We start from the raw sequence: 24435 nt of genomic DNA on the forward strand, positions 1-24435 counted from the left end.
AAAGCAAAGTCAAGAAGCAGGAAACAGGGAGTCATGAATGCCACTGGCCAGAAGAAGTGGGGTGGAAGCCGGATCCTAGTAGATGAGGAGTCAGTGAGGATGTGAGGAGAGCAAATGGAGGCCAATCTTTTCATGGACACAAATCCTTGGCTGTGAAAGGAAGGAGAGAAAGGGTGAAAAGGATATGTCGGATGGGGGGGACGTGTGTGTGTGTTTGCAGGAAAGCCTAAGAAGGTTCACATCCTGAAGGTGAACAGTCTGCGAGGGAGACGTGGGAGATAGGAAAGGGATCAGTGTCCCCAGACAGGTAGGCAGGGGGGACCCAGCATCTAGGCAGCGAGGAGGGGCTGAGAGGAAAGAAGCCTAGAAAAAGCCACCTTGAAGCAGGTCTTCATGACCTCACAAAGCCGCACCCTTACCCCCAGGTTCTGGGAACTTTGAGTCAGTCCTGGCTGGGTCTCTTAGCAACCGGATTCAGGGGCCATGGCACTCTTAACACCCCAGGGAGTGAAAAAAGTTTTCCAATTTCAGGTGAAGAGAAAATGTGGCTTTTCTAAGGAAGTTTGTTCGGAGTGGTCTAAAATTGCATTGTGTGCGAAAAGCGGCGGCCCCTCAACGGTGTGTCTTTTGGACAAACACCTCGGGCATCACCGCTTTCCCAGTGTACCACTTCTGAGGCCTGCAGCGGGTGTGTGTGTGAGAGCAGGAATTCCCGGTCAAAGGCTCACCAGCCCTTCCAGATCTTCAGGGCTGATAGGGACAGCCCCTGATGTGGCAGAGTCCCTGGAGGGAAGGAGATGGACGTGCAGGCGCTGTGCCTGCCTCCACTCCAGACGCCATGGAGGCCCCCATGGCCGGTCACAGGGCCCTTGAGCTCTCTGGGAGTGTGGTGTGTGTGTGTGTGTGTGGGAGGGAGGGATGACAGGGTCTGTTGCTCTCTGGCCCCTCTGGGAGAGGGGCAGATTTCATCAGTTTCTCAGAACCAATTCTGAGGCCGAAAGGCATGACAAGGGGTCCTGTAGAGTGGTGAGGATCCAATCCAAAGGGCCTGGACCTCTCGGTCAGCACTTTCTAGGACAGGGCTGTCCACAGAGGATGTTGTCACTGCTGCCGACCTCAGGCAAGTGGGCCTCATGCCAACTGTGTGCTCAGGTCAGCTTCAGACCCACAGCTATGAGCGGCTGGGCAGGCACCAGGAGAAGGCTGCCCCTGGGGGCCCCTCTGTCTCCACCTTAGGATGAGGCTTTTACCACCTTGTCTATATCTTCCAATGAGCTGTCTCATCAGACACCAGCCCGGGGATCTGTGAGGGCTGTGGGAAGGGCTGCCTGGGTCAGGCGGCAGAGCAGTGCTGGTGGGAAAGGAGTCCCAGGAGGCTGAGGACCAGGCTGTGGGTCCCCCTCTGGCACCACGTCAGCCATCAGTTCCCCCTATCCATGGTCACTCCAGCCAGAGCGTCCGCTCACCCCAGGGGAGCAATACTCCTGTATGCGTGAGTCTCCACTTCATGACACACCTTTTCTTACCCCCTCTTTTAAAGGCACTTGTTTCTCCAACATATGTCGGTAATCTATAAGAACCTTTCTGGAAGGGCCAGGTGAACTCTCAAGTAAAATGGATTCTTACTTACAGATAGAAAAAAAAAGTACCCGGATCAGTCTTTACCCACTAGCCTGCCAGGGTGCCTGCATTTTCACCAAGCAAGATGCGTTCCTTCTTGCCTTACCAGGCCTCTTTTCAGTCATTCACACTTTAGTATGAATTTCATTATCAGACGAATAGCTCTAGGGGAGTTCGTTGAGAGTGGGCTCAGAGAGAAGTCGGATTTTGTTTTAGGAAAGAGGAAGAGAGGACCATCATTCAAAACTTCAGGCCTGCTGGAGGTTTCCAATACCACGACTGCCATGGCCAGCACGAGAACTCTCAGAGGAATAAGCAGTACTCGAAAGAAGAATACATTCCCAGAAAGGGGAGGGAGAAAGCTGTCCAGAAATGAAAGCATAGTTCTACCCAGGCGTTCCCACATTCCCAATAATTTTTCAGGGTGGTGGGGAGCGTGTGGGGTCCCCGGGACTTTTTTGCCTACTGAGGATGGCATCCTGATTCCTCAGTCTCACCCTCCACCCCTCACACCACGCCCTGCAGAAAGCAGCGGGTCGGGAGCACCTACGGAGACTGCTGAACTGGGAGGAGTTTGATGAACTGAGAGACTCGCGCAGAAGCATTCTGCTGGATACCCTCTATGAAAGCATCATTTTTGCTGTGGGCAAAGGCTTTCCGTGGGTGGAGGTGGCCAAAGTGGTCAAGTTCACAGAAGAGCTGCTCGAGGAAACCAAAGGTATGGGGCATCCAGGGCGAGTCAGATAGGCTTGTGGGGGGGCGGAAGGGGACCGCACAGGACTCCCCCCACTGTCACTGCCCCAGGAGCCCTCTGAAGAGCCCGGAGCCCATGCCTTTTGTTCCCTGACATTTACCCTCCTCACAGTGGGGCCCCTGTCCAGGCTTCCCAGAAAGTGGAACAAACAGAATGTTCTTGCTGAGTCTTTTCCCGGGTCTCCCTGGCTGAAAATCTTGCACCACTGCTAGCTGTTCACACAACAGACATTTACACTTTAGTGTGAATTTTATCATCAGATCAATACCTCCGGGGTAGCTTGTTGACAGAAAGCCCAGAGGGAAGTCAAATTTTGTTTTAGGGAAGAGAGAAGAGGGATCATAATTCAGAATTTTTGTTTCATTTAGTTTTGTTTTTGCTTAACCTAAATCAAACATGTCACTCTTCTACTTCAAACCCTTCATTGACTTTCCATTGCACTCCTGAAAGACTGCAAATTGTTCCCCGTATCAGGTTTTGCTCTGCTGAATGTCTTGGGGGAGTCCCTTACAGGTATCAGCTTGCAGGCAGGTATGCTGGACTAGCAGGCAGGTAAGTTTATAGACGGAGCATCTACGGATGGATTAGAGAGGGAACCCCTGCCTGTGTTGGGGCTTCAGGAGAAGAGGATAAGTATCTCTCACTGTGACTCTTTGGCACGAGGGCCTGTAGTCACATCTGTCAATCTCTTGGGCTGTGAGATGCAGATTCATTCATTAAGCAAAGATATGGAGCAGCCCTTCTACGGCCACCACAGAGATACTCAGCCAAGAATCATCACTAGGCGCTAACACCAGCGGGCGAATGCAGGATGAGAAACGGGAAATTTCCATACTTCCAAAGAAGTTCCCCACATCCTGACTGATCACAGAGGGAAAGGGAATACTTTATAGTATTCCCTGGCAGACACGGCCTTAATCAAAAGCTCCGAGAGGGCATCCTCAGTAAGAGGATAGACACACTGAGACACCTGTGGCACTTAGTAGGAGGCAGAAGAACCCAGCGTCCTTCTGTGATGGTTCCAGCAAAGACTCAGAACCTAATCTAATCACGAGGAAACATCACATTATGGACAGTTTCAAAAAACATTAAGGTCATGGGAGCCAAGGAAAGACAGAGGAACAGTTTCAAACTGAAAGACACGGAGGAGATAGGGTCACTAAATGTGACATGTGGCCCCAATTTGGGTCCTTTTGCTATAAAGGTTGTTACCGGGACAATTTAAAACACTCGAATGAGGTCTGGGGATTAGACAGTCGTGATATGTCAAAGGTGAGCTGATTCTGATGGTCGTGGTTACGAACGACCTCACGTTAGGAAATGCACGTAACAAGATGGTGGAATGATGGAGTACCATGGGGGTCACTTTAAATAGATTGGAAAACTTTTCTTGGTACTATTTTTTTCCAGTTTTATTGCAATGTAATTGACATGGAACATTGTTTTAGTTTAAGGTGTACAACATAATGACTTGAGATATGTATATATTGCAAAATGCCTCATTAAAAAGGTTTTTCTTCTGATGGGAAATTTGAAGGGCTACTCTCTTAGCAAATTTCAAATACGCAATACAGTATGTCACCTCTAGTCCCTATGCTTTTTATTACATCCCCAGAAGTTACTTATCCCTGGAAGTTGATACCTTTTGACCAACTACACCCATTTCCCTCCCAATCCCCACTCTTGTCTCTGGCAACCACCAATCTATTTTTGGTTTCCATGAGTTCCGTTTTTGTAGATTCCACACGTAAGTGAGATCATACAGTATTTGTCTTGGTCTTTGAATTCTTTCATTTAGCATAATGCTCTCAAGGTTCATCATGTTGTTACACATGGCAGGATTTCCTTCTTTTTTGTGGCTGAATAATATTTGTGTGTGTGTGTGTGTGTGTGTGTGTGTGTGTGTGTGTGTAAAATCACATTTCCATTCACTGATCGATGGACACATAGGTTGTTTCCATGTCTTGGCTATTCTAATAATGATGCAATGGACACAGGAGTGCAGATATCTCTTTGAGACAGTGATTTCATTATCTTTGGATTAATACCCAGAAGTGGGATTTCTGAATTACATGATAATTCTATTCTTAAGCTTTTGAGGAACCTCCATACCATTTTCCACAGTGACTGAACCAAATTACATTCCTGTCAACAGTGCGGAAGGGTTCCCTTTAGTCTATGTCCTTGCCAGTACTTGTTATCTCATCTTTTGATACCAGCCATTCTAACAGATGCGAGGTAACATCTCACTGTGGGTTTGATTTACATTCCCCTGATGATTAGTGATGTTGAGTGCCTTTTCATGTATCTGTTAACCATTTGAATATCTTCTTTGGGAAAATGTCTATTCAGGTACTGTGTCCATTTTTCAACTGATTACTTGAGATTTTGCTGTTGAGTTGTCTGAGTTTCTAACGTAGTTTGGATATTAACCCATTATCAGATATGGGGTGGCAAAAATTGTCTCCCATTCCACAGGATGCCTTTTCATTTTGTTGATCATTTCTTTTGCTGTGGAGGAGCTTTTTTAGTCTGATGTAGTCCAATGTATTTATTTTTGCTTATGTTGCTCATGCTTTAGGTGTCAACATCCAAAAAATAATTGTCAAGACCGTGTCAAGGAGCTTTTCCCCTGTTTTCTTCTAGGAGTTTTATGGCTTCAGGTTGTACTATTTTTTCTTAACAGACTTTATTTTTTAGAGAAGTTTTAGGTTCACAGCAAAATAGAGTAAAAGATACAGAGATTTCCCATACACCCCCTGTCCCCCTCCATAGGCACAGCCGCCCCCATTATCAACATCCCCCTCCAGAGGGGTGCATTTCTTATAATTCATGAACCCACACTGACACATCATTATCCCCCAGAGCCCACAGTTTACGTTAGGGTCACTCTTGGTGGTGTACATTCTACGGGTTTGGACAAATGTACAATGACATATATCCACCATTACAGGAAAATACAGAGTAGTTTCACTTTCCTAAAAATCCTCTGTGCTTCATCTACTCATTTCTCCCCTGGCAACCGATGATCTTTTTCCTGTCTCAGTAGTTTTGTCTTTTTTCTGAATGTAGTTGGAATCATACAGTAAGTAGCCTTTTCAGATTGGCTTCTTTCACTTAGTAATATGCATTTAAGTTTCCTTTGTGTCTTTTCATGGCTTGAGAGCTCATTTCTTTTTGGAGCTGAATAATATTCCATCGCCTTGATGTCCCACAGTTTATTTATCCGTTCTCCGACAAGGGACACCTTGGTGCTTCCAACTTTGAGCAATTTATTGGACTAAAGCTCTAATAAATACTATCTGCATGCAAGTTTTCCAGTGAACATAAGTTTTCAACTCCTTTGAGTAAATATCAAGGAGCTCAGTTGCTGGATCATATGGTAAGAGCATGTTTAGTTTTGTAAGACGCTGCCAAGCTGTCTTCCAAAGTGGCCGCACCATTTTGCATGCCCACCAGCAATGAATGAGAGTTCCTGTAACTCCACAGCCTCGCCAGCATTTGGTGCTGTCAGCGTTCTGGATTTTCATCATTCTAATAGGAGTGTAATGGTATCTCATTGTTTTAATTTGCATTTCCCTCATGACATATAATGTGAAGCTTCTTTTCTTGTACTTATCTGTATGTCTTCTTTGGTGTGGTGTCTGTTAAGGTCTTTACCCATTTTTAAATCAGGCTATTTTCTTAACGTTGAATTTTAAGAGTTGCTTGTATATAGTAGTCCCCCCTTGTCCACAGTTTTGCTTTCTGCAGTTTCAGTTTGCAGCCAACTGTGGTCTGAAAATGTTTGCAGCCAACTGTGGTCTAAAATGTTAAATGGGAAATTACAGAAATAAACAGTTCCTGAGTTTTAAATTGCGCACCATTTTGAGTAGTGGGATGAAATCTCGAGCTGTCCCTCTGTGTCCCAGCCAGGACATGAATCACCGCTCTGCTCCATGTGTCCATGCTGTGTACCCTTAGTAGCCATCTCTGTTATCAGATAGGCTGTGGGGGTATCGCAGTGTTGTGTGCAAGGCACCCTTCTGGTACCAGATGCCTGCCATCCCTGTCGTACCCAGAGCTCATCCACCTGTCCTATCAGCAGCACCTCAACGGCCTCCCCTCATCACACCACATTTCACCACTTCCTCATCCACTACCCTTTCTAACCCACTTCCATCTCTTGGCCAATCCACTGCTTTCAAATCTTGTACTTCTGCACCCATTCACCAAAGAGTATAGTGATTTTTTTTTCCAGACACAAAGTAAATCCCATAACTCTTCTGCTTCAAGCCATACAGTGTTCCCATCACACATCTTACGTGCACTTGGATCGGCCTCTTTTTGTTTCTTAAGCTGCCCATGCACCCTTCAACTTCTCTTCTATAGGCTGCTGTTCCCTCCCAGTGGTCCCAGGCTGAAAGCTTGAGTCATTGCGTAAGGGCTGGTTTTAGAGATCCTGGGGAAATTTCATCCCCCCCCAAGCTCCCCACACCCGCGGCCTTCCTGGCATCCCTCTGGGCCCCACACCCCGCTGCTCACAGCTACACGTGGGTACCAGAGTTCAGCCCATCACTGGCGCTCGGCAGTGGCGCAGGGCCAGAACAAACACTGACAAGCGGGAAGAAGAACGTCAGCTCCAAGCAGGTGGGAACTCGGGCTCTTTCAAGTTTCTATCAGAGCCTTCCACAGGCCAAAGCCTTGAAAAACAGTCGATGATGATGCAAACCTAACTCCATACTGAGGAGATGAGATCGCACTGGAGCTGCCGGCATTTCTGGTTATCGCTTATCTTGCCAACACAGCCTGTCGGTGTCTTGTAGCCGTCTAAAACCTTAGAGTTGGAAGGAAACTTCATGATCAGAAAACTTAATTCCCTCTCTGCAGGGAGCCCGTCAACCAGCCAATAAAGTTCTTCCAGCCTCTGTGGGCACCATCCAGGAAACAGGGAACATCCAGGAGACAGGGAAACAGAGGCAATTCATTCCTTTGTGCCCCACTCTTGTTATTAGGAAATTCTTTTTAATATCTTGCTGCATCTGCTTTCTACACCTTTTACATGAAGTCTGTCCTCTAGAAGCAGTGTGCAGGCCCTGGAGATATTTAATGAGCTTTATATAATGGGATTATCATGTCTTCACATTTAAACTAGACATCCCCTCGTGCCTTTTGTCATTCTTAACAGAGCATCATTTCCATAGTCCCCCTCTCCCCACGTTCCCACCACTGCCACCTTTCTTGCTGTTCTTCTCTGGGCATACTTGTGTTTGTCAATATCATTCTTTAAATATGGCATCCAGATCCAAACACAATACACGCTGTGATTTGATCAGTGAAGCACTCAGGGATTTTATCATCTCCCCTGTCCTGGTGATGATATTCCTGTTAATATACCCTAAGGGTGCATTTACTTTATCAGCATCAAGGTTACATTGATTCATATTAGTCAGGCAATCCCATATGGGAACCATTTTTCCTGTCCTGCCCCTGTGCAATGGAGACTTTGAGGGTACATGTGGGACTTGACAATCATCCCCACTGATTCCATCTTGTCAATGTTGATCCATCTTTCCTTCCTCCTGACCTTTTTCACTCTAGATCCTGGACCATCCAGCTTACAAGTTCTTCCTCTTACCTTTAAATCATCTCAAAATTTGTGAAGCATGGTTGGTATAAACACGGAGTAGAAAGGAACAAGCTCCGGCAGGGGCCCCCCTTGCCTGGAATTCAGCTCACTGAAAACAGAACCCATCGGAGGCTCAGCACCCAAAGAGAAGATTCAAATCCCACGTCAGTCCCTTACTGGATGCGCGGTCCTGGGCCAGTCACATCACTTCTGAGCCTTCGGTTACCCACTTGCTAGGATTGTTTTAAAGATTAAATGAGCTAGTATGTGAAGCCCACAGCATGGCACTTAGTGCCTGGTAAGTGTTCAGTGAGTGCTAGCTCTTATCTTTAGGAGGGAACCTCGGGGACAAAGAACTGGATTCCTACAGTGCATCTCTGGGTACCTGCAGGCACGCTCCTGGGATGGCTGCCTCGTTCATCCTTCTCAGGCCCTGTTTCCATCAGGCCATTCTCCCTCCTTTTCTAGGCAGATCTAAATTCCTCCCCCAAAGGCCTACAATTGTACAAAGAAGGCCAACCACGAGGGGCTGGAACATCTGGAGAGGACATCTACGCTTTTTCATTTTTATCCCCTCTATCTGTTCTCTCAGTGCCAAACAATGCATGTGGCACACAGTGGGGGGAGGGGGAGTGCATGAAGAAATGAATGAATAAATGAATGAGTAGATTCTTGATGCTCATGGAGATCATCTGTTCTGCATGCAGAGGAGGTTAGGGCGCTTGAGTCATCCCAGGGTTACTCCCTTGAGGGTGGTGTGTCCAGGTGACGTGAGAGGCAGCACAGTGGAGTGTCAGGCACCAAATGCTGCAGTCAGAAGATCTGAGTTTAAATCCCATTTCCATCACTGATTACCGTGTAACCTTGAAAATGTCACTTTACTCTCTGTGCCTTCATTTCTTCATCTCTAGCACGAGGGCAATAATAATCTCAATGCATAGGGCAGTGTGGCAGGATTAAATGAGATCGGGCACACAAACATATTGCAAAGTGACAGGCACGGTGTAAGGGCGCAGCACACGTTAACTCCCATGTGTCCGTCATGCATGGAGCTGAGGAGGGATGAAGAGCAGATGCTGGCAGTGCAAGACGAGACGTTGTTCTATTCTGCCCCTCGGGGGGCGGGCTGTCTTACCATTTCTTGTACCCTGACCCTGCAAGCAGGACTGAAGGTGGCTTCAAATCCCAGGCCAGTAGAATGGAGGTCCAGACACCCTGCAGCCTGGCCCTTAATGGCCCACATGCGTGACCCACCCGTGAGCACACATGTGAGGAGGCGTCCCTGCCCAAGGCATCTATTCACTGCCCTTGTTAGGGATCCAGGAGGTAAGGGGCAGGAAGGGCTGGCAAAGACAGCAGGTCAGGTCTTTCCCATCTCACATCCCACCCTGCCCCGTCTCCTGGGCACATGTCCCACCTATCACAGGTGGTGATGTGCTGGGTGCAGAGAGCCAGGGTTCCCTGGCCAGCCACTCACATTCAAACTTCTGCCTCAGTTAAAGTCCACACTGGGCCGTCACTCATCTTGGAAGGTAGCTTCTCCAGGAATTTTTTTTTTTTTTTTGTTAATCTGGGGCTAAGGATGATTGAGCTTGCATACTAGATAACAAAGTTGGCAGACAACGTTTAAGGAGAGTCATGTTTGCACAACAATGAATCAGAACTCTGCCAGGACAGCTGACACCTCAGCTTATCTCTCCACCCAATCAGGCCTCGGGACCGGGAGGGAGAGGGTGGCTGGCCTTTTATTCAAAAACACAAGCTGATTCCGAGTCCTGGCAAATGGCTCACCAGGACATTCTGGTCTCAACCTGAGGCCAGAAGAAAGTTCTCTCATTGCACTTCCTCTGCCAGCCTCTAGAACGCCATGGGTAGTTCCTTTCCGTCCTGTCTCTGTGGGGCGGAGGGTGAAGTCACCAGGCAAGGTACAGCAGGGCAGAGGCTGCCAGCTCCATCCTGGTGGGTAGAAGTCGCAAGAAGGAGAGAGCTGCTGGGGAATATGGGGACCCTGAGGACTCGTCCTGGGCCTGGGGGAGCTGCAGAGATTCAGGGTACCCAGGAGGCTCTGCACTTCCGTCTGTGACTGGCACATTGCAGCAGGGGGGCTGTAGAGGGGAAACAGCCTGCTCTGCCCCAGACTTCACTCAGAAAGAATGGAGGGCTGGAAGTGTACGAGCCAGGGCAGAACCGACGCTTGCCCGGGACCCACGACCACTACTCATCTGCAGAGCTTCCTGCACCAGCCATCATTTCAGCCCCTTTGCAGCTTTTGCTTCTTGTTGTCATCATCTGGTGAGCACTGGCCTTTCTCTGATGCTCCACGTAGACACCTGGGCTAGGAAGAACCCCTTTGCTGCTGGCCTGATCTCCAAATCCTGGGGGTGGGAAGAAGTGGGGCTTGATGACTGGTCAGTGGAGGTATAAGGTGGTCAGGCGAATCCGGTGAAGTGTGTCACAGCACTGGGATCTGCAGTTCCACGCTTGGCCCCTCTGACTCTCCAGGAAATGCCATCCAGGCAGCCAGCCTGCCCACCTCCAATAGTCCGAGGCTGGCAGCAGTCAATAACTCCCCCAAGTTTCCCTGCATGAGCTCTTCCTCCCAGCACCCTCATGGCCATGACCAGGGTCTACCTGCCAGCCCCCAAATGCCCGCCCCACATAGGGGAGCCTCCAGTGATTCAGGACCAGCCTGAACAGAGAGCAGGTTCACCTTCCCAGCATGAACCTGCTGCCCCTCAGATTAAACTCACAGGAGAGGCCCTTGGAGGCAACTTCTTTATTGATGAAGAGAGGAAGCTTCCACAGAAGCCACTGATTGAGACTGTGGGAGAGCCTTTGTAGGGGCAAATGGGCAACTATCATTTCAGAGGTAACTCCCTGAGCCTGCTCAGGCTGCCATTACAAAGTACCACAAACTGGACAGTTTCAACACTAGAAATCTATTTTCTCATATTTCTTTCTGGAGGCTGGAAGTCCAAGATCAAGGTGTCAGCAAGATTGGTTTTTCTGAGGCCTCCCTCCTTGGTTTATAGATGGCCATCTTCTCACTATGCCCCTCACGTGATCTTCCCTCTGTGTGTATCTGTGTCCTAGTCTCTTCTTCTAAGGACACCAGTCCTATTGGATCAGGGCCCCTCCCAATGATCTCATTTAACCTTAATCACCTCTTTAAAGGCTCTATCTTTAAATACAGTCCATTGTGAGGTCCTGCGGGTTAGGACTTCAACATACGAATTGGGAGGGGCGTGAGGAGCAGACATCCTGTTCATTCAGCCCATAACACTGAATGAGGTCACAGCTCCCCAGGAAAGGCTGTGACACTTAGTAGGCCAGAAATCAAGACTGTGCCTTAGGAACTCTCCCAAGGCGCCGTACACCCTGCAGAGGCAGGAGCAGCAAGGGCTTGCTCAGGCCTGGCATTTTCATACATAGCACTGTAATCTTCACTACAACCTTGCACCATGAGCATTATTTTAAAAATGAAGGAGCTGAGGCCCAGAGAGTTTAAGTATTAATAACTTGTACCAGATCGTGCCTCTGGGAAGTGGAGTTAGGGTTTGAACCCAGGTCTGTGTGACTGCAGAGCACAAGCCTCACCATGCGACCTTCCATCTTGCCTGGAGGGAGCTGTACACTGGGCATCTCAAGGCCTGGAAGCACATAGCCCAGGAGAACACTCTGTGATGAGCAGAAGAACATAGCTATTGCCGTGCAGAAAGAGCTTAGAACCTGGAAGAACCAGGTGGAACCCCTGGGGGCTGGGTTCCTTACGTGGGTCACCTGGAGTTACCCACAGTGTGAGCCTGGGATCCTGGCCCCCAGCAGGATGACTCCAGTGGGTGGGTGGTGCAGACTCAGCTGAGAGAAGGAGCTACGCCCATTGGCTAATGTATTCTGGCCTGGAGGTGCCACCTGTGTGTGGGCAGAAGGTACCAGTGCTCTTGAGACCAGACCTCTGGCCCTTTAGAGTGACCCCATGCCTTATTTCTAACTTCCCATACCCTTCCTCGGTCATCTGGACATGCTGGGTGGTCTAGGAGCCCCCCAACATCAAAGGAGACAAAGTACGGGTATGAAGTGCCACGTCCCTGAGACAGGGGGATGACTTAGTCATTTCCATCTCAGGGATGACGAGAAGGATGATGTAAAGATCCGAAGTCAGGGCTCCCCTCACCAACCTTGAGACAGCTGCAGAGCTTGCTCAGGAGGACCCACAGCACTACAGATGTGGCTATCGGGAAATGTCAGCTCTGTGGAAATCACCATGGCTTCTTAGTGTCAAACGGGATCGAAGAGCTCACCTGATACAAGCTCCCCACCATCAGCAGCACACACACCTCATTCAGAAATCTCTCCAGCTGAATGCCTCCTCTGTCCTCAAGACAAGACCTGCTTCATTGATAAAGCTCTGGCTTCTAGAAAGTTCTTTCTGCTGCTGAACTGAAATCTGTCTCTCTGAGCCTTCTGCCTGATGGATCCTAGTCTGCCCTCTGCCCCTCCTCCCCCCACCCCGAATCAGCTTAATCCTGCCCCACTCACTCAGCCATTCTGCAGCAAGCATTGACAGAGCACTGTACTAAGGGGTGGAGAACAGCGAATATCTACTCAGCAGTCACGATACGCTAAGCTCTCCACATAGATCACTGGACACTGGACACCCGCGAGGGGGCTGTTCTCAAAGGAACTGCTTGTTCCCCAGCAGAAGGAGGAGAGGCCAGCAGCTCATTTAATGTTCACAGCAATCTTGGATGGGTGGGTACTACTGTCCCCATTTCACAATGCTGCCACTGAGGTGCAGAGAAGTTAGGTAACTTGCAAATCATCACATAGTAAAGAGCAGAACCAGCCTTAACCTTGAGACCTTCTGGCCCCAGGGTCTGTCCTTCCTGCCAAAGCTCTTTAGCATTCAGCATGCCAACTTCTTGAGAAATGGGGGCAAGGACTAGTGAGTAGTGCCTTTGCCAACCAGACAAGGTAGGGGACCACTGTGGGCAAAGAGAAGAGCTTGGGCAAAAGCCCATGACAATCTTTAAAGCGCATGATTCTGTGTTTGCCCTTTGAGTCCCAGGAAAGTAAACAGAGAGGGACTCTTTCAAAGGGCAACGAAGTCTTTTTAATCCTAGTGTTTGGGTAGACTTTTCCTTTAATGTGGCTATTGGTTCATCTTAAAAATAAAAATAAAAAACCTGGTGAACAGGAAAACAGTATGGCAGTTTCTCAATAGATTAAATGTAGAATTGCCATATGAGCCAGCAATTCCACTCCAGGGTATATGTCCAAAAACAAGTGAGAGCAGGGACTTGAAAAGATATTTGTACACCCATGTCCATAGCAGCGTTATTCACAATAGTCAAAAGGTGGAAGCAACCCAAGGGTCCATCAACAATGAATAGATAAACAAAATGTGGTATGTCCTTGCAATGGAATATTATTCGATCTTTAAAAGGGAGGACATTCGGACACATGCTACAATATGGATGATCCTGGAGGACATTGTGTTAAGAGAAATAAGCCAGTCATCGGATCCTTTGTCCCGAGGTCACTGCCCTGTGACTGGCAGCTTCACCTCCAGCTAGCTTGGACCTTCTCTGGCCAATCCTAGGTGGTGCTGATAAGGTCGCAAGGATGTTACTGGCCCTCCTCCCCAGGTGGGGAGTCAGACCAAACCGGGCCATCCCCTCTCCTGTCCCTGCAGCTTCCGAGGGAGCTCTGCCACTGGATACCTGGGAGGGGGGTGTTTCCAAAGGAACTGCTTGTTCCACAGCAGAAGGAGGGGAGGCCAGCAGCCCAGACAGGCAGGAGTCACGGGAGGTGGTCTTAAGCAGAGGCAGAGAGCTCTCAGGCTCCCACCTGAGATTTCTGCCTGTCCCCAGGACCAGCCGTCAGCAAGGGCATCCACAGAGCAAACTGCTCGGAACAGAACCAGACGCATATCTCCCGACCCAGCTTATCCTTTCCCTGGGCAGGCAGCACTCCAGCCCACCTTTCTGAGCCATGTCTGACCTACCAAGAAGCTGCAGGGCCACGGGGGCAGTGATGAAAAACAGAAGCAATCCCTTCCCCACGCTGCTAGTGGTGACAGGTCCTGAATCACAAGACCCCTGGGCTGGAGCTCAGGGCCTGACTTCGCCACAGTGAGCCTCAGGCAGGTTTGCCTTCCTTTCCCTGGGCTTCAGTTTCCCACCTGTAGAATGACAGGACTAGACCAGCTCAATAGTTGCGAAAATACGCTCCTTGGTCCCAAGAGATTATTTGCCTCAAATAAACTTGAGGAACATTGCATATACTCAACTCTTTTTGGTCCTTTGCTGAGCTCATTAGCATAGTAAGGGCTCTGTTTAATTTCTCTTGATCCAATATATTTTCAAGGTCTCTGGCCATGGAGCATTCACTGGTAAGTAATTATTACTTATTGTAGAACATCCTTTGGAAAACTGTGACTGAGAGGGTTGGAGGCCCCTTCTGGTGTGAACCTCCAAAGGTCTACAAGGAAAGCCCAAAGCCACTTGGAGCTGGATGGCAGAAAGGGGCCTCCCTGGGTCAGGCTGGGCTTTGAATTTTGGCTCTGTCACGCGCCAGCTGTGTGCCTTTGAGCAAATCCCCTGACCTCTTTGAGCCTCAGTTTCTCTGTTGATTAAACTCAGGATGGTGACTACGTGTGCCTCACAGAGCTAAGGGGGGTTGGGTGGGGTCCAAGGTGACCCAGGGTGTGCCGGGCAGTGAGAGCTCCCTAAAGGAGAGTCCTCTGAGCTGTCGCTGTCATTGGCCCCTCGGGGTGAATGAGTTTGGCAGAACTTTCTTGAGAGCAGAAAGGTGGGCAGGGGACAGCGTTCAGGACGCAGGATGGGGGCAGCGGGGAGGGGGGGTGGGTGGGGGGTGGAGGTGGAGGTACAGTCCCTGTGCTTTCATCTACTTCCCACCACTCCTGGTAGGTGCTCAGGCATTTGGTAATCTGACCAGGCTGCAGCCTGACTTGGTTCCTCCCCTGGGAGCCAAGGCGGGGGCAACCAAACTGGTTTGTCAGGGGCACCACTGGCACCTGGATCGTCCCCCGCATGCCCACCCTGGAGGAGCAGCCCCCCTGCCTGGACTTGGTGTATCTCTTTGCTCTCTCCCAGCCCAGACTCACGTGTGCAGGGCAGTGGGAGGCAGCCCAGAGCACCTGGTCCAAACCCAGTGCCTTTTTGCCCTGATTCCGGAGCGTCTGGTGTTGTCAATTCACCCCCGCTCTTCTCTGTTCATTGCCCTCCTCCTCCACTCCTGTGCCTGCATCCTGCGCAGGTGCTGGCCTCCAGGGGCTTGGGGACCATCTTCAGGAAGTTCTCAGCAGCCAATGCAAATGAGGGCCACTCCCTGTTATTGAAGAGCCACTTACAGGTACAGATCTGTCCGTCCTGGCAGCCAGAGGTTTCTCCCTGAGACTTAATCCTCGGCTTCCTGAGTCATCGGGACTTCTCAATCCATAATAAATAGAGAGTGGTTTGGGGGCCAGGAAAGCGTGTCTCATGAGCCAGCTTGGGACGAGCTTTGCTGAAAACCAGACCTGGTAGAGTGTCTTGGGGCTGAAAGTTAGAATTCAGCCCAGGGGCTCCTTTCCTGTTGACGCAGGACAAGGTCCTTGTATTATACGAGCTGTAGGCTGAGGCCATAGCTCATGCCCATCGTAGGGCCTCTTCCAGGCAGCTGGTCGCAGGTGCACACCCTTACTGAGGGTGCTTAGCACAGCTGGGCTCGCAGACTTCTTGGTTCAAACTTAGGCTGTGGGCGTGCCTGCTGGGTGAGTAGAGAACATCAAGGGCTGGCCTTGGCAATAAAGCAGTCATGGCCCCCATGTGTGGAGGATGCCAGTGACCTAGCCCCATGCATTGCCAGGCCAGGCTGGGATGGGAATGGCGCAGCTTCCAGCAATTCAGCTCTGAGGAGCCCAGAGAAGACGTGATGACTCACCTCCCAAAGTTGCCATATAGTCACCTCTACACAGGCCTGGAGTCCAGCTTTGATTATCAGAAACCAGTGACCTTGCCTTGCTCCCCCACCCTCTGGGATTCTTTTACTGGTCATCCTGCCATCCTTTCACCACCACCATCCTTCTGAAATACCCATCTGATGTCTCACTTGTCGTCTTAACACCTCTGAATGGTTCGGCAGCTCTAGGCTGCAATTCTTAACTTTCCTTTCAGGAATTTGATGATTGTCTCTATGCGTACTCTCTCCAGAAACACATGTGCATGCAAAATTCTGGATGCTATTCCACCGGGTCCCAGTGGAGCCTGAAGTCCATCCTCAGATGTCCTCTGGTTCCATGAATTTCAGCTTCCGTGCTGAAGTCCAGCTTTTTAATGTGGCTTACACGTGCACGCTTGCCTTTTGCAAACTGAAGACTTCACGCCCTCTGTCCCCCAGGCCTGTCTCCCAGACTCTACCTTTGCCTCCCACAAGCTGTGAGCCATGTGGGTCTGTGCACAGACCCTCCACTTGCCTCCAGCCTTTATCCCTTCTTTCTCTCCTTTGGGAATGTCATTTCTTCCAAATTCATCCTCATTCTTGGCTCCAGTATCCTGTCTGCAGGAAACCTTGTTGGGCTTGCAGCTCCAGCGTCCCAGGTCAGGGCGCCTCCCCCATACAAGCACCTACCCGGTCTCTTGGCATTTCCCCTTCCTCCTCTCTGCACTTGATTGTCCAGTTTTGCTCTCTGGCTAGGTACTCACTTGCATGTTGCCTTTAGAGGAGTTCTCAACTACTGTTCCTGGATTATGTAATGTAGGTGAGCACCATTAGAAAGAGAGAGACTGTAGATTGTGTCATTGTCAACCACCTCTCTCCAAAAGCAAAAAGGAACAGAACAAAATGCCCACCAAATCTGAGCAGCATGAAGCTCACACATGTACAGGAAGGGAGCCAGCAGCCATGTCACAGGTGAGGGGAGCAGGGTACTGAGGGCAGGTGCCACATGACAAGGTCACTTGGCAGAGCAGGGCATTTGGGATCTTTGGCACCATCCTTCTGCCATTGGTCATTTGGTGATTCAATGGCTCCTGTGTGTTAACGTCTGAGTTCTTTGGCTTAGTTTGGCTCAAAACTCTGATCAAACTTCCCAAGCCAGCCCCCAGCTTGCAAACCCCGGAATTTGCACTTCCTTTTTGGAGATGTGTGTGCATGTGTGTGTGTGTGTGTGTGTGTGTGTGTGTGTGTTTGTGTAGTGGAGGCTCTGTATTTTTGGAAAGCTCTGGATGAGTCTGGAACATAGGGCTCCTGCTGGCTGTGGGCCCCTCCCCACCATCAACCTTGGACATGGGTTCATGGGTGAAGAGGTCCCCAGGATCAGCAACCTAGCTGGCTTATTTCCTAGCACAAGGCCAAGGAATGCAGAGGTCGCTGTCCCAATGCCTGCTGGGTCTCCATGACACAGGTGAGAAGCTGTGAGAATCAAATGAGAAAATGGGGAGGAAAGTGCACATTGCAGTATGCCAAAACCGCATGTCAACATTTTACTTGTTGTTGTTATTTACCTTAGGAGCCATTAAAAAAAAAAATTGTGTGTGTGATTCCCCCACCCCCAGCTTCATTGAGGTATCATTGACAAACAATTTTTCAACAATTCACAAATAAATATTTAAGGTGCATAACATTTTGATATACCTATACATTGTAAAATGATTACCACCATCAGGCTCATTAACATCCATCATCACACATAGTTCCCACATTTATTTGTAGTGACAATATTTAAGATCTACTCTCAGCAAATCCCAAGTATTCAAAACAGTATTATTAGCTACAGGTACTATGCTGTATAGCAGAGCTCCAGAACTTGTTCATCCTGCAGAACTGGAACTCTGTACCCTTGACCAACATCTCTTCATTTCCCCCTCCCCACAGCCCTCGGCAACCATCATTCTGCTCTCTGCTTCTATGAGTTCCCCTTTTTGAGATTCCACACATAAGTGAGGTCATGCAGTATTTGTCTTATTCATTTCAATTAGCACGATGTCCTCCCGGTCCATCCACGTTGCCACAAACGACAGGTTTTCCTTCTTTTTTAAGGCTGAATAACATTCCACGGTGTGTGTGTGTATGTGTGTGTGCGTGTGTGTGTCTGTCACAATTTCTTTATCCATTCATCCATCAACAACACTTAGACTGTTTCCACATCTTGGCTATTACGAGTAATGCTGCAGTGAACATGGGGTCCAGATATCTGTTTAAAATGCCGATTTTATTTCTTTTGGAGATATACTCAGAAATGGGATTGCTGGATTATGTTAAGGAACCATTTTAGACACTTTTCCTTAATTGCCCACCCCTATCAAATTGTAATACCACAGTCTGCCTATCTGATCACATGCTGTATGTGTACAATATCTGCTTTATACACATGTAAATCTTGCTCTTTGTATTCGATTTAGTGATAAAGATTACTGAATACAATTTTTAAGTTAAATTAAAAATTAAAAAGCTTATCAACATCTAATTTAGCATTATAACTGTAGTTTATAAAAAACTTTTACTGTAATTTATGTACTTACCTAATTGTTATTGTCAAATTACATATGCAAAGAAGCACTTTATACGAAGTTGGACAATTAAGTTCGCAAAATTGTTGCTAACCTTTTTTTGACATCAGAGCAATTATTCATTATGAATTTGTACCAACTGGACAAACAGTTAACCAAGTTCACTATTTGGAAGTGCTGAAAAGGCTGCGTGAAAAAGTTAGACGACCTGAACTTTTCACCAACAATTCATGGCTCCCGCATCACGACAATGCACCAGCTCACACGGCACTGTTGGTGAGGGGGTTTTTAGCCAGTAAACAAATAACTGTGTTGGAACACCCTCCCTACTCACCTGATCTGGCCCCTAGTGACTTCTTTCTTTACCTGAACATAAAGGAAATATTGAAAGGAAGACATTTTGATGACATTCAGGACAGCAAGGGTAATACGATGACAGCTCTGATGGGTGTTCCAGAAAAAGAGTTCCAAAATTGCTTTGAAGGGTGGACTAGGTGCTGGTGTGGGTGCGTAGCTTCCCAGGGGGAGTACTTCAAAGGTGACCACAGTGATATTCAGCAATGAGGAATGTAGCACTTTTTCTAGGATGAGTTCGCGAACTTAATTGTTCAACTTTGTATAAATACATAATAGCAAGGCAATCAAATCTTATATATTCAAAGCGCTGTCAGTTTTCCAGTAAAACAATTGATAAAACTAATTTCTTAAAAATTATTTTCAGTAAACTTAACCTTCAACTTTTGCTTGATATGGCAAAATAACTAATTTATAGGGGGCGTGGGGTGGGGTGGTCCAGGAGGTCTCTGTGAGAAGGTGGCCCTCCTGAGGGTGAAGAGTGAGTCCTGTGTAGAGCAGACCATCCTAGGCTGAGGCCAGTGTGTCGGAAGGCAGGGACCAGCAGGGGTGGGGGTGGGGACACCAAGTCAGAAGGAAGGAATGAATAAGCAGCTATCAGATTTAGGCTTTCACAGTGTTAGGGGCACTGCCCTCAGAGCTGATCTTTCCATGATTTAAACAGTATTTGCCTAACTCTGTGACAGAAATCTCCAGTATTATAGTTGCCTGGACATCTGTCTCTCCAATCATCTCATGCTGCACTCTTATCAGAATCCCTTTTTCATACCCTCACCTCATTCCCAAAGGATCTGACGTGGAAACCATATAAATCACAGCTGAAGTAAGGCTTTAAAACAAGAGTTAGAAGTCAAAATATAGATAAGGAGTTGGGATCATCACATAAGAAAAAAAAAGGGGGGGGATAGATGTAAGTTATTACCATAAAACTGGCTTTGAGCTTCCAGGACACCAAAGTAAAAAGGGAAATATGATACACTCCATAGCTCCCAAAAGCTAGCTGGTAGGACATGGGTACTGGGGTCAAAGTGCCTGGGTTCAGAGCCTATATTGATCAGCTCTCCCTGCAGTTCGCCCTGGTTCACACCCGATCCCGGCCCCTGTGCCCACAGGCTGCTCCATCACTGAGGCGGTGACAATCCTAGGCAACAAGCTCCGAGATTACCAGGGCCAGTTCAACACCACCCACCTGCTGGCGCTCTGCGACTACTTCCACAATACCTTCATCCGCCACTACAAACTCTACCAGTATGTGCTGGGCCAGGACCAGGAAGTCGACCTGACTGTGGCCCACCTGGAGGTCTGCGCACCGCCCCAGCCCCTCCCGCTGGCCGAGGGCATGGACAAGGCCTTGTGGAAGCACGAGCAGCAGGTAGCCGAGCTCAGTATGGCTGAGGTGCAGAAACGCACCAGTGTGATGTTTGTGAAGGAGACGCTGCAGCTGGAGGAGGAGCACATGCTACAGAAGAAGTTCTCAGAGGTGCCAGCACAGCAGAGCGGGGTTCTGAAGAGAGAGGTAAGGCTGGGCCCACCAGACAGGAGGCTGCTCACCTGCCTCGCGCCAGCCCTCTCCCTACCAAGAGAATGTCCAGGCTGGAGTCAGACCCGCAGATGAAACCCCATTGTCTGCACACGTAGGAGGGGGCAGAAAAGGACAGAGTCATTGAGCCTCTGCCATAGGCTTTTCATGTATGTTTCACCAGCATCCCTGTGAGGTATAATTCATGTCCCCATTTTAGTGATGAGACAACTGAGGCTTTAGAGAATTTCATCAACTTGTCCAAGGCCACCAAGCTAGCATATGGTAGAGTTTAGATTTGGACTGAGGCCTGGCTGACCTCTAAATCCAAGTTCTTTCCACTACATCATCAATGAGTGACAGATTCCACCAAAAAAGACCCTAGGCTCTGAACCACCACAGATTCTCTCAGTGCCCTTTGTCTGCCTACAGAGCCACGTCCTGGGGGCCATGATGAAGGAAGGGCCACGGGGGACAGCTCAGGGTGGGTGATGTGACGAGGTGGGCAAAGGAGTGGGGTTAGGGTCCGGGGAGGTCCTAGAGGAGTCTGGTGGGTGGATCTAAGAAACTGAGCTGTCCTCTTGGCAAGACCTCTGGGGCGCCAGGATCCACCGTACCCAGTGATCAGCTCTTCAATACATGGTGACTAGCTTGACCCCACGGCAGCCAGCTTCTTGAGGGACTGGCAGAGTCTCAACTTGTGTTTTAACGATACATATTCGTAGGCACTGACGTCACCATTGTTCTATCACCTTTGAACACAGAAACATGTACATGTGTATATATGTGTATGCATGTTGCAGGGGGAAGGGTTGGGAGTCACAGGGCCTGTTAATTCCAAGAGGATTTTGGTTTCTGAATTGTCAGCCAAGGAGTGAACGACTCTGGAAAGTATTCCTTTAAATACATGTAAAACACTGGAAAAAATCTCTAAAGGATGATTAACACAAGAGAATGAATGATACCCTTCTAAGGTTAAGTTTCCCAGATACACAGTGCTTTAGGCTGCCACATAATCTTAGCGCATGAAGAACCCAACAGAACTCAAGCAATAACCTGTCTCCATCCCCTTCCAGGGCCCTTGTTCTAGAATGTATGGGCAAGGTCAGGGTAGGAGAGGTACCTCCTGTCTCGATCCTGTCCCCCACCCCGACACAGCTGTTCCTTCCCGTCCTCCCAGCTCCTCTGTGGGCCTTTATCACTTTGCTGCTGGTCCATGCCCGGTGGATTGTGGGCTAGAGTCCTCTCCACTGTGTGCTCCTGGTGGTGTGCCTGAGCTGGGACACTCAACACCATGGAATAAACATGGTACATCCTCGTGGAGCATAATCCTTCCCAAGGGTGTAGGGGAAGGACATGATTTTTATGTAAAAACCAAGGATACATTCTAAGGCAAATGAAATGAGATTTTAAGTTAAAATATGAGAGCTCAAAGAAATGTCTTCTAGGCAATTGGATACTCTAGGTAAGTCCTCCAACACCCAAACATGAACTCTCTTCTGCTGTTTGGTTGCTTGAGCAGAGAACTTGGAGAAACACAATTACACAGTTCATGTCTCCAGGATTCCAGGATCCTGATTGAGATGACAGAGGGGGTCCCCTGTTTAATGTGGCAATAATGACTGGGTGGTTGGAGGGGCACACCCACTTCTGAGCAATTTCCCACCCCCTCTAAAAAAGCTACTAGAGCTTTGAGGTGTGACAATGAGATGAGGGCAAGAAGAGAAGAAAGGGGATGATATCCAAATGGAGCTTGCATTGACAAGAATGTAGGGGGTTTGAGGCTGGTCTCTAGGCCCAGAACAATGTTAAAAATGGCACATTCAAACAGGGTGATTGCCACAGTTGGCCTGAAGGAAGAAGGAAAGAAGTAATTACTGGAACCCCAAAACAGAGATATAGCTATGGGAGAGGCCACAAAAAAGAAGGTGTGGCTGTAGGTAGAGCATTGTAGCCATGGCCAACCCACAGCTGGTCGGACGGAAAGTGAGAGACCTCATTCTCCTCCCATGTTCAGATCTCCTGCCAGGACCTCCCACTGCAGGAACTCAACCAAAAGCTGGAGGTCAAGGTAGCAAGTCGATACTGCTCTTATAAGTCAGCTTCTCAGGGCATAGAGTAGGGTGGAGAAAGGTGGAGAGGAGACCTGGAGGGGCGGAATGGAAGGTCCTAGCACACAGTAAAAGGAAGTGGCTAGTTGAGAGTTGGATCCTGCAGAGAAACTCTATCTGCAGATGGTCTTAACCTTCTCCAGAGCCCTGTTCCACCAGCCACGTTCCTTTTCTTCCAGGAGTTAGAAAATCTCATCAACGAGGCCATTCACATCCAGATTGAATGCCTGAAAAAGCTGCTACAGTATGAGATACAGATAACTTTCGATATTTTGGACCTGAAATTTCAGAAGAAGATTTTAAATCTCAACGCTCCTGTCCCTTTCCCACTCTCAATCACTGGCCAGCCAGGCCAAGACGAATCTCTCAAGTTCAACAAAGCAACCAAAGGAAAGAAAGCAAAAGCCAAGAAGTAGGAGGCCCTTGGTGTCCACTGTCTAAAGACTGATTGAGGAAAAGACATTGACGATTATGAAAGTATTGTGTGATGTTCTCAGTACCCAATAGATCAGAGATTTCTAGCGATTAAAAGAAACAACACATCATCTTATCTCTATCTTCTTTCTGGAAATCATCTTCTGCCACCTGAAAATTTAACTCAAATGGATTTTCCCCGCATGGTGGAAGAAGGTTGTCCTTCTTTGCTAAGCACAGAGCTTTGTGCCTGGTGGGCAGCAAACATCACTTGTTGACTAAGCCTGAGCTTAGACGCTGAAGACAGAACTACCACCCGTGGGTTGAAGCAGGTAAGAGTGAGGGTGACACCAGATACCAGGAACGACTACCAGCTAATGCAGTGATCCTGTTGCTAGCATAGGGAGAACGGGTCTTGGGATTCTGGTGTCTTTCTGAGATTTGCACCACAGGCTCAAGAGCATGTGGCCTGCTGTGCATGTGCTGGCCCCCCTGCTAGAGGACCTAGAGCTGCATGCCTCTGGAAAACTCTTCCTTCTGGGAGAATCTACACTGTTTAGACTGAGGCAGGGGAGCAAGTGTGGTCTTAGAGGTCAGCAGCTCTACTACGGGTCTACTGTGTGACCTTGCCCATGTCCCTTCGGTCTCTGGGCCCCAGCTCTCTCTTCTGTTAAGTGGGGAAGTTGCTAGCTAGTATCTGAGTTCCTCCTCCCACTCTAACATCCTAGGAAAGAGATGAAGCAAGGTTTGCTATTCCCATTTGTCAAGGAATTCAAAGTTCAAGGAGGTGTAGAGTATTTCCTCAAAGTCATGCAGTGGGGCAGCGAAAGAACCAGGACTCGAACTCAGGCTCTGGGGTCTTATTTCTGTGCTCGTTCCCCTTCAGCATTGTGCCTTTTGCAAACAACCACACAAATCCTATAGTTGTTGGCTCATTGCAGCCATTTAGTTGACAGGTGACTGTGGCCCTTAGGTGAGGGCAGAAAGGACAGTGCCATTTTCTGCCTCTTCCCAGGCCAATGACCTGCTCTGTCACCTCTGCCGTCTGCCCCATGCTCGTTGCTCACGATGGGATGGGCTACAGTGCAGCTCTCCCTGTCCCTGTCATGCCCATCTCTCCATGGGCACAGATGCTTTCTAGGTCTTGCCACCTAAGGTATGCCTGGATCTGCTTTTGGAGGCCAGGTTGGATGTAGATAGAGACAGGGAGCCTTAGAGAGGACATGTTACCAGCTCTGGAGTCCTCTGAGTGAAATCCAGAGGACAGGAGACCCCTGGCTGGAAGGAGGCCTCACTGGGAGCACAACTCCACACTCTCTCCCCGTCTTACCTTGATGCTTTAGTGAAGGTGATTTATGCCTAAGACATCTGATACCTCGTCAGACAGAGGAAGGAGATTCCACGGTTTTCTTAGATCTGTCATCCCTTCATTCATTCACTCATGTATTCATCCTTCATTCCACAAACATTCTTTTTACCATCCATAGCTACTGTGTGTCTGAAATTGCTATGGCCCAGAGGGAAGTAAGAGAGCTGCCATC

The 24435-nt window shown here is 48.7% G+C and overlaps 2 protein-coding genes across 2 annotated transcripts in view; one reads left to right on the forward strand and one right to left on the reverse strand.

Moving 5' to 3' along the window:
• RP1L1 (RP1 like 1) overlaps nt 1–24435 on the reverse strand; it is a 181081-nt gene that overhangs the window by 53019 nt on the left and 103627 nt on the right. The window lies entirely within an intron of this gene.
• Nucleotides 484–22896, forward strand: LOC308508919 (uncharacterized protein C8orf74 homolog; the record flags this gene model as incomplete). Its single annotated transcript, XM_081076417.1, has 4 exons — nt 484–531; nt 2146–2338; nt 19963–20366; nt 22660–22896. 4 exons carry the CDS (start codon nt 484–486, stop codon nt 22894–22896), a joined length of 882 nt encoding a protein of 293 aa, XP_080932543.1.

This window comes from Rhinolophus hipposideros (assembly GCF_964194185.1).
Source record: "Rhinolophus hipposideros genome assembly, chromosome: 16".
NCBI classification, from domain to species: domain Eukaryota; kingdom Metazoa; phylum Chordata; class Mammalia; order Chiroptera; family Rhinolophidae; genus Rhinolophus; species Rhinolophus hipposideros.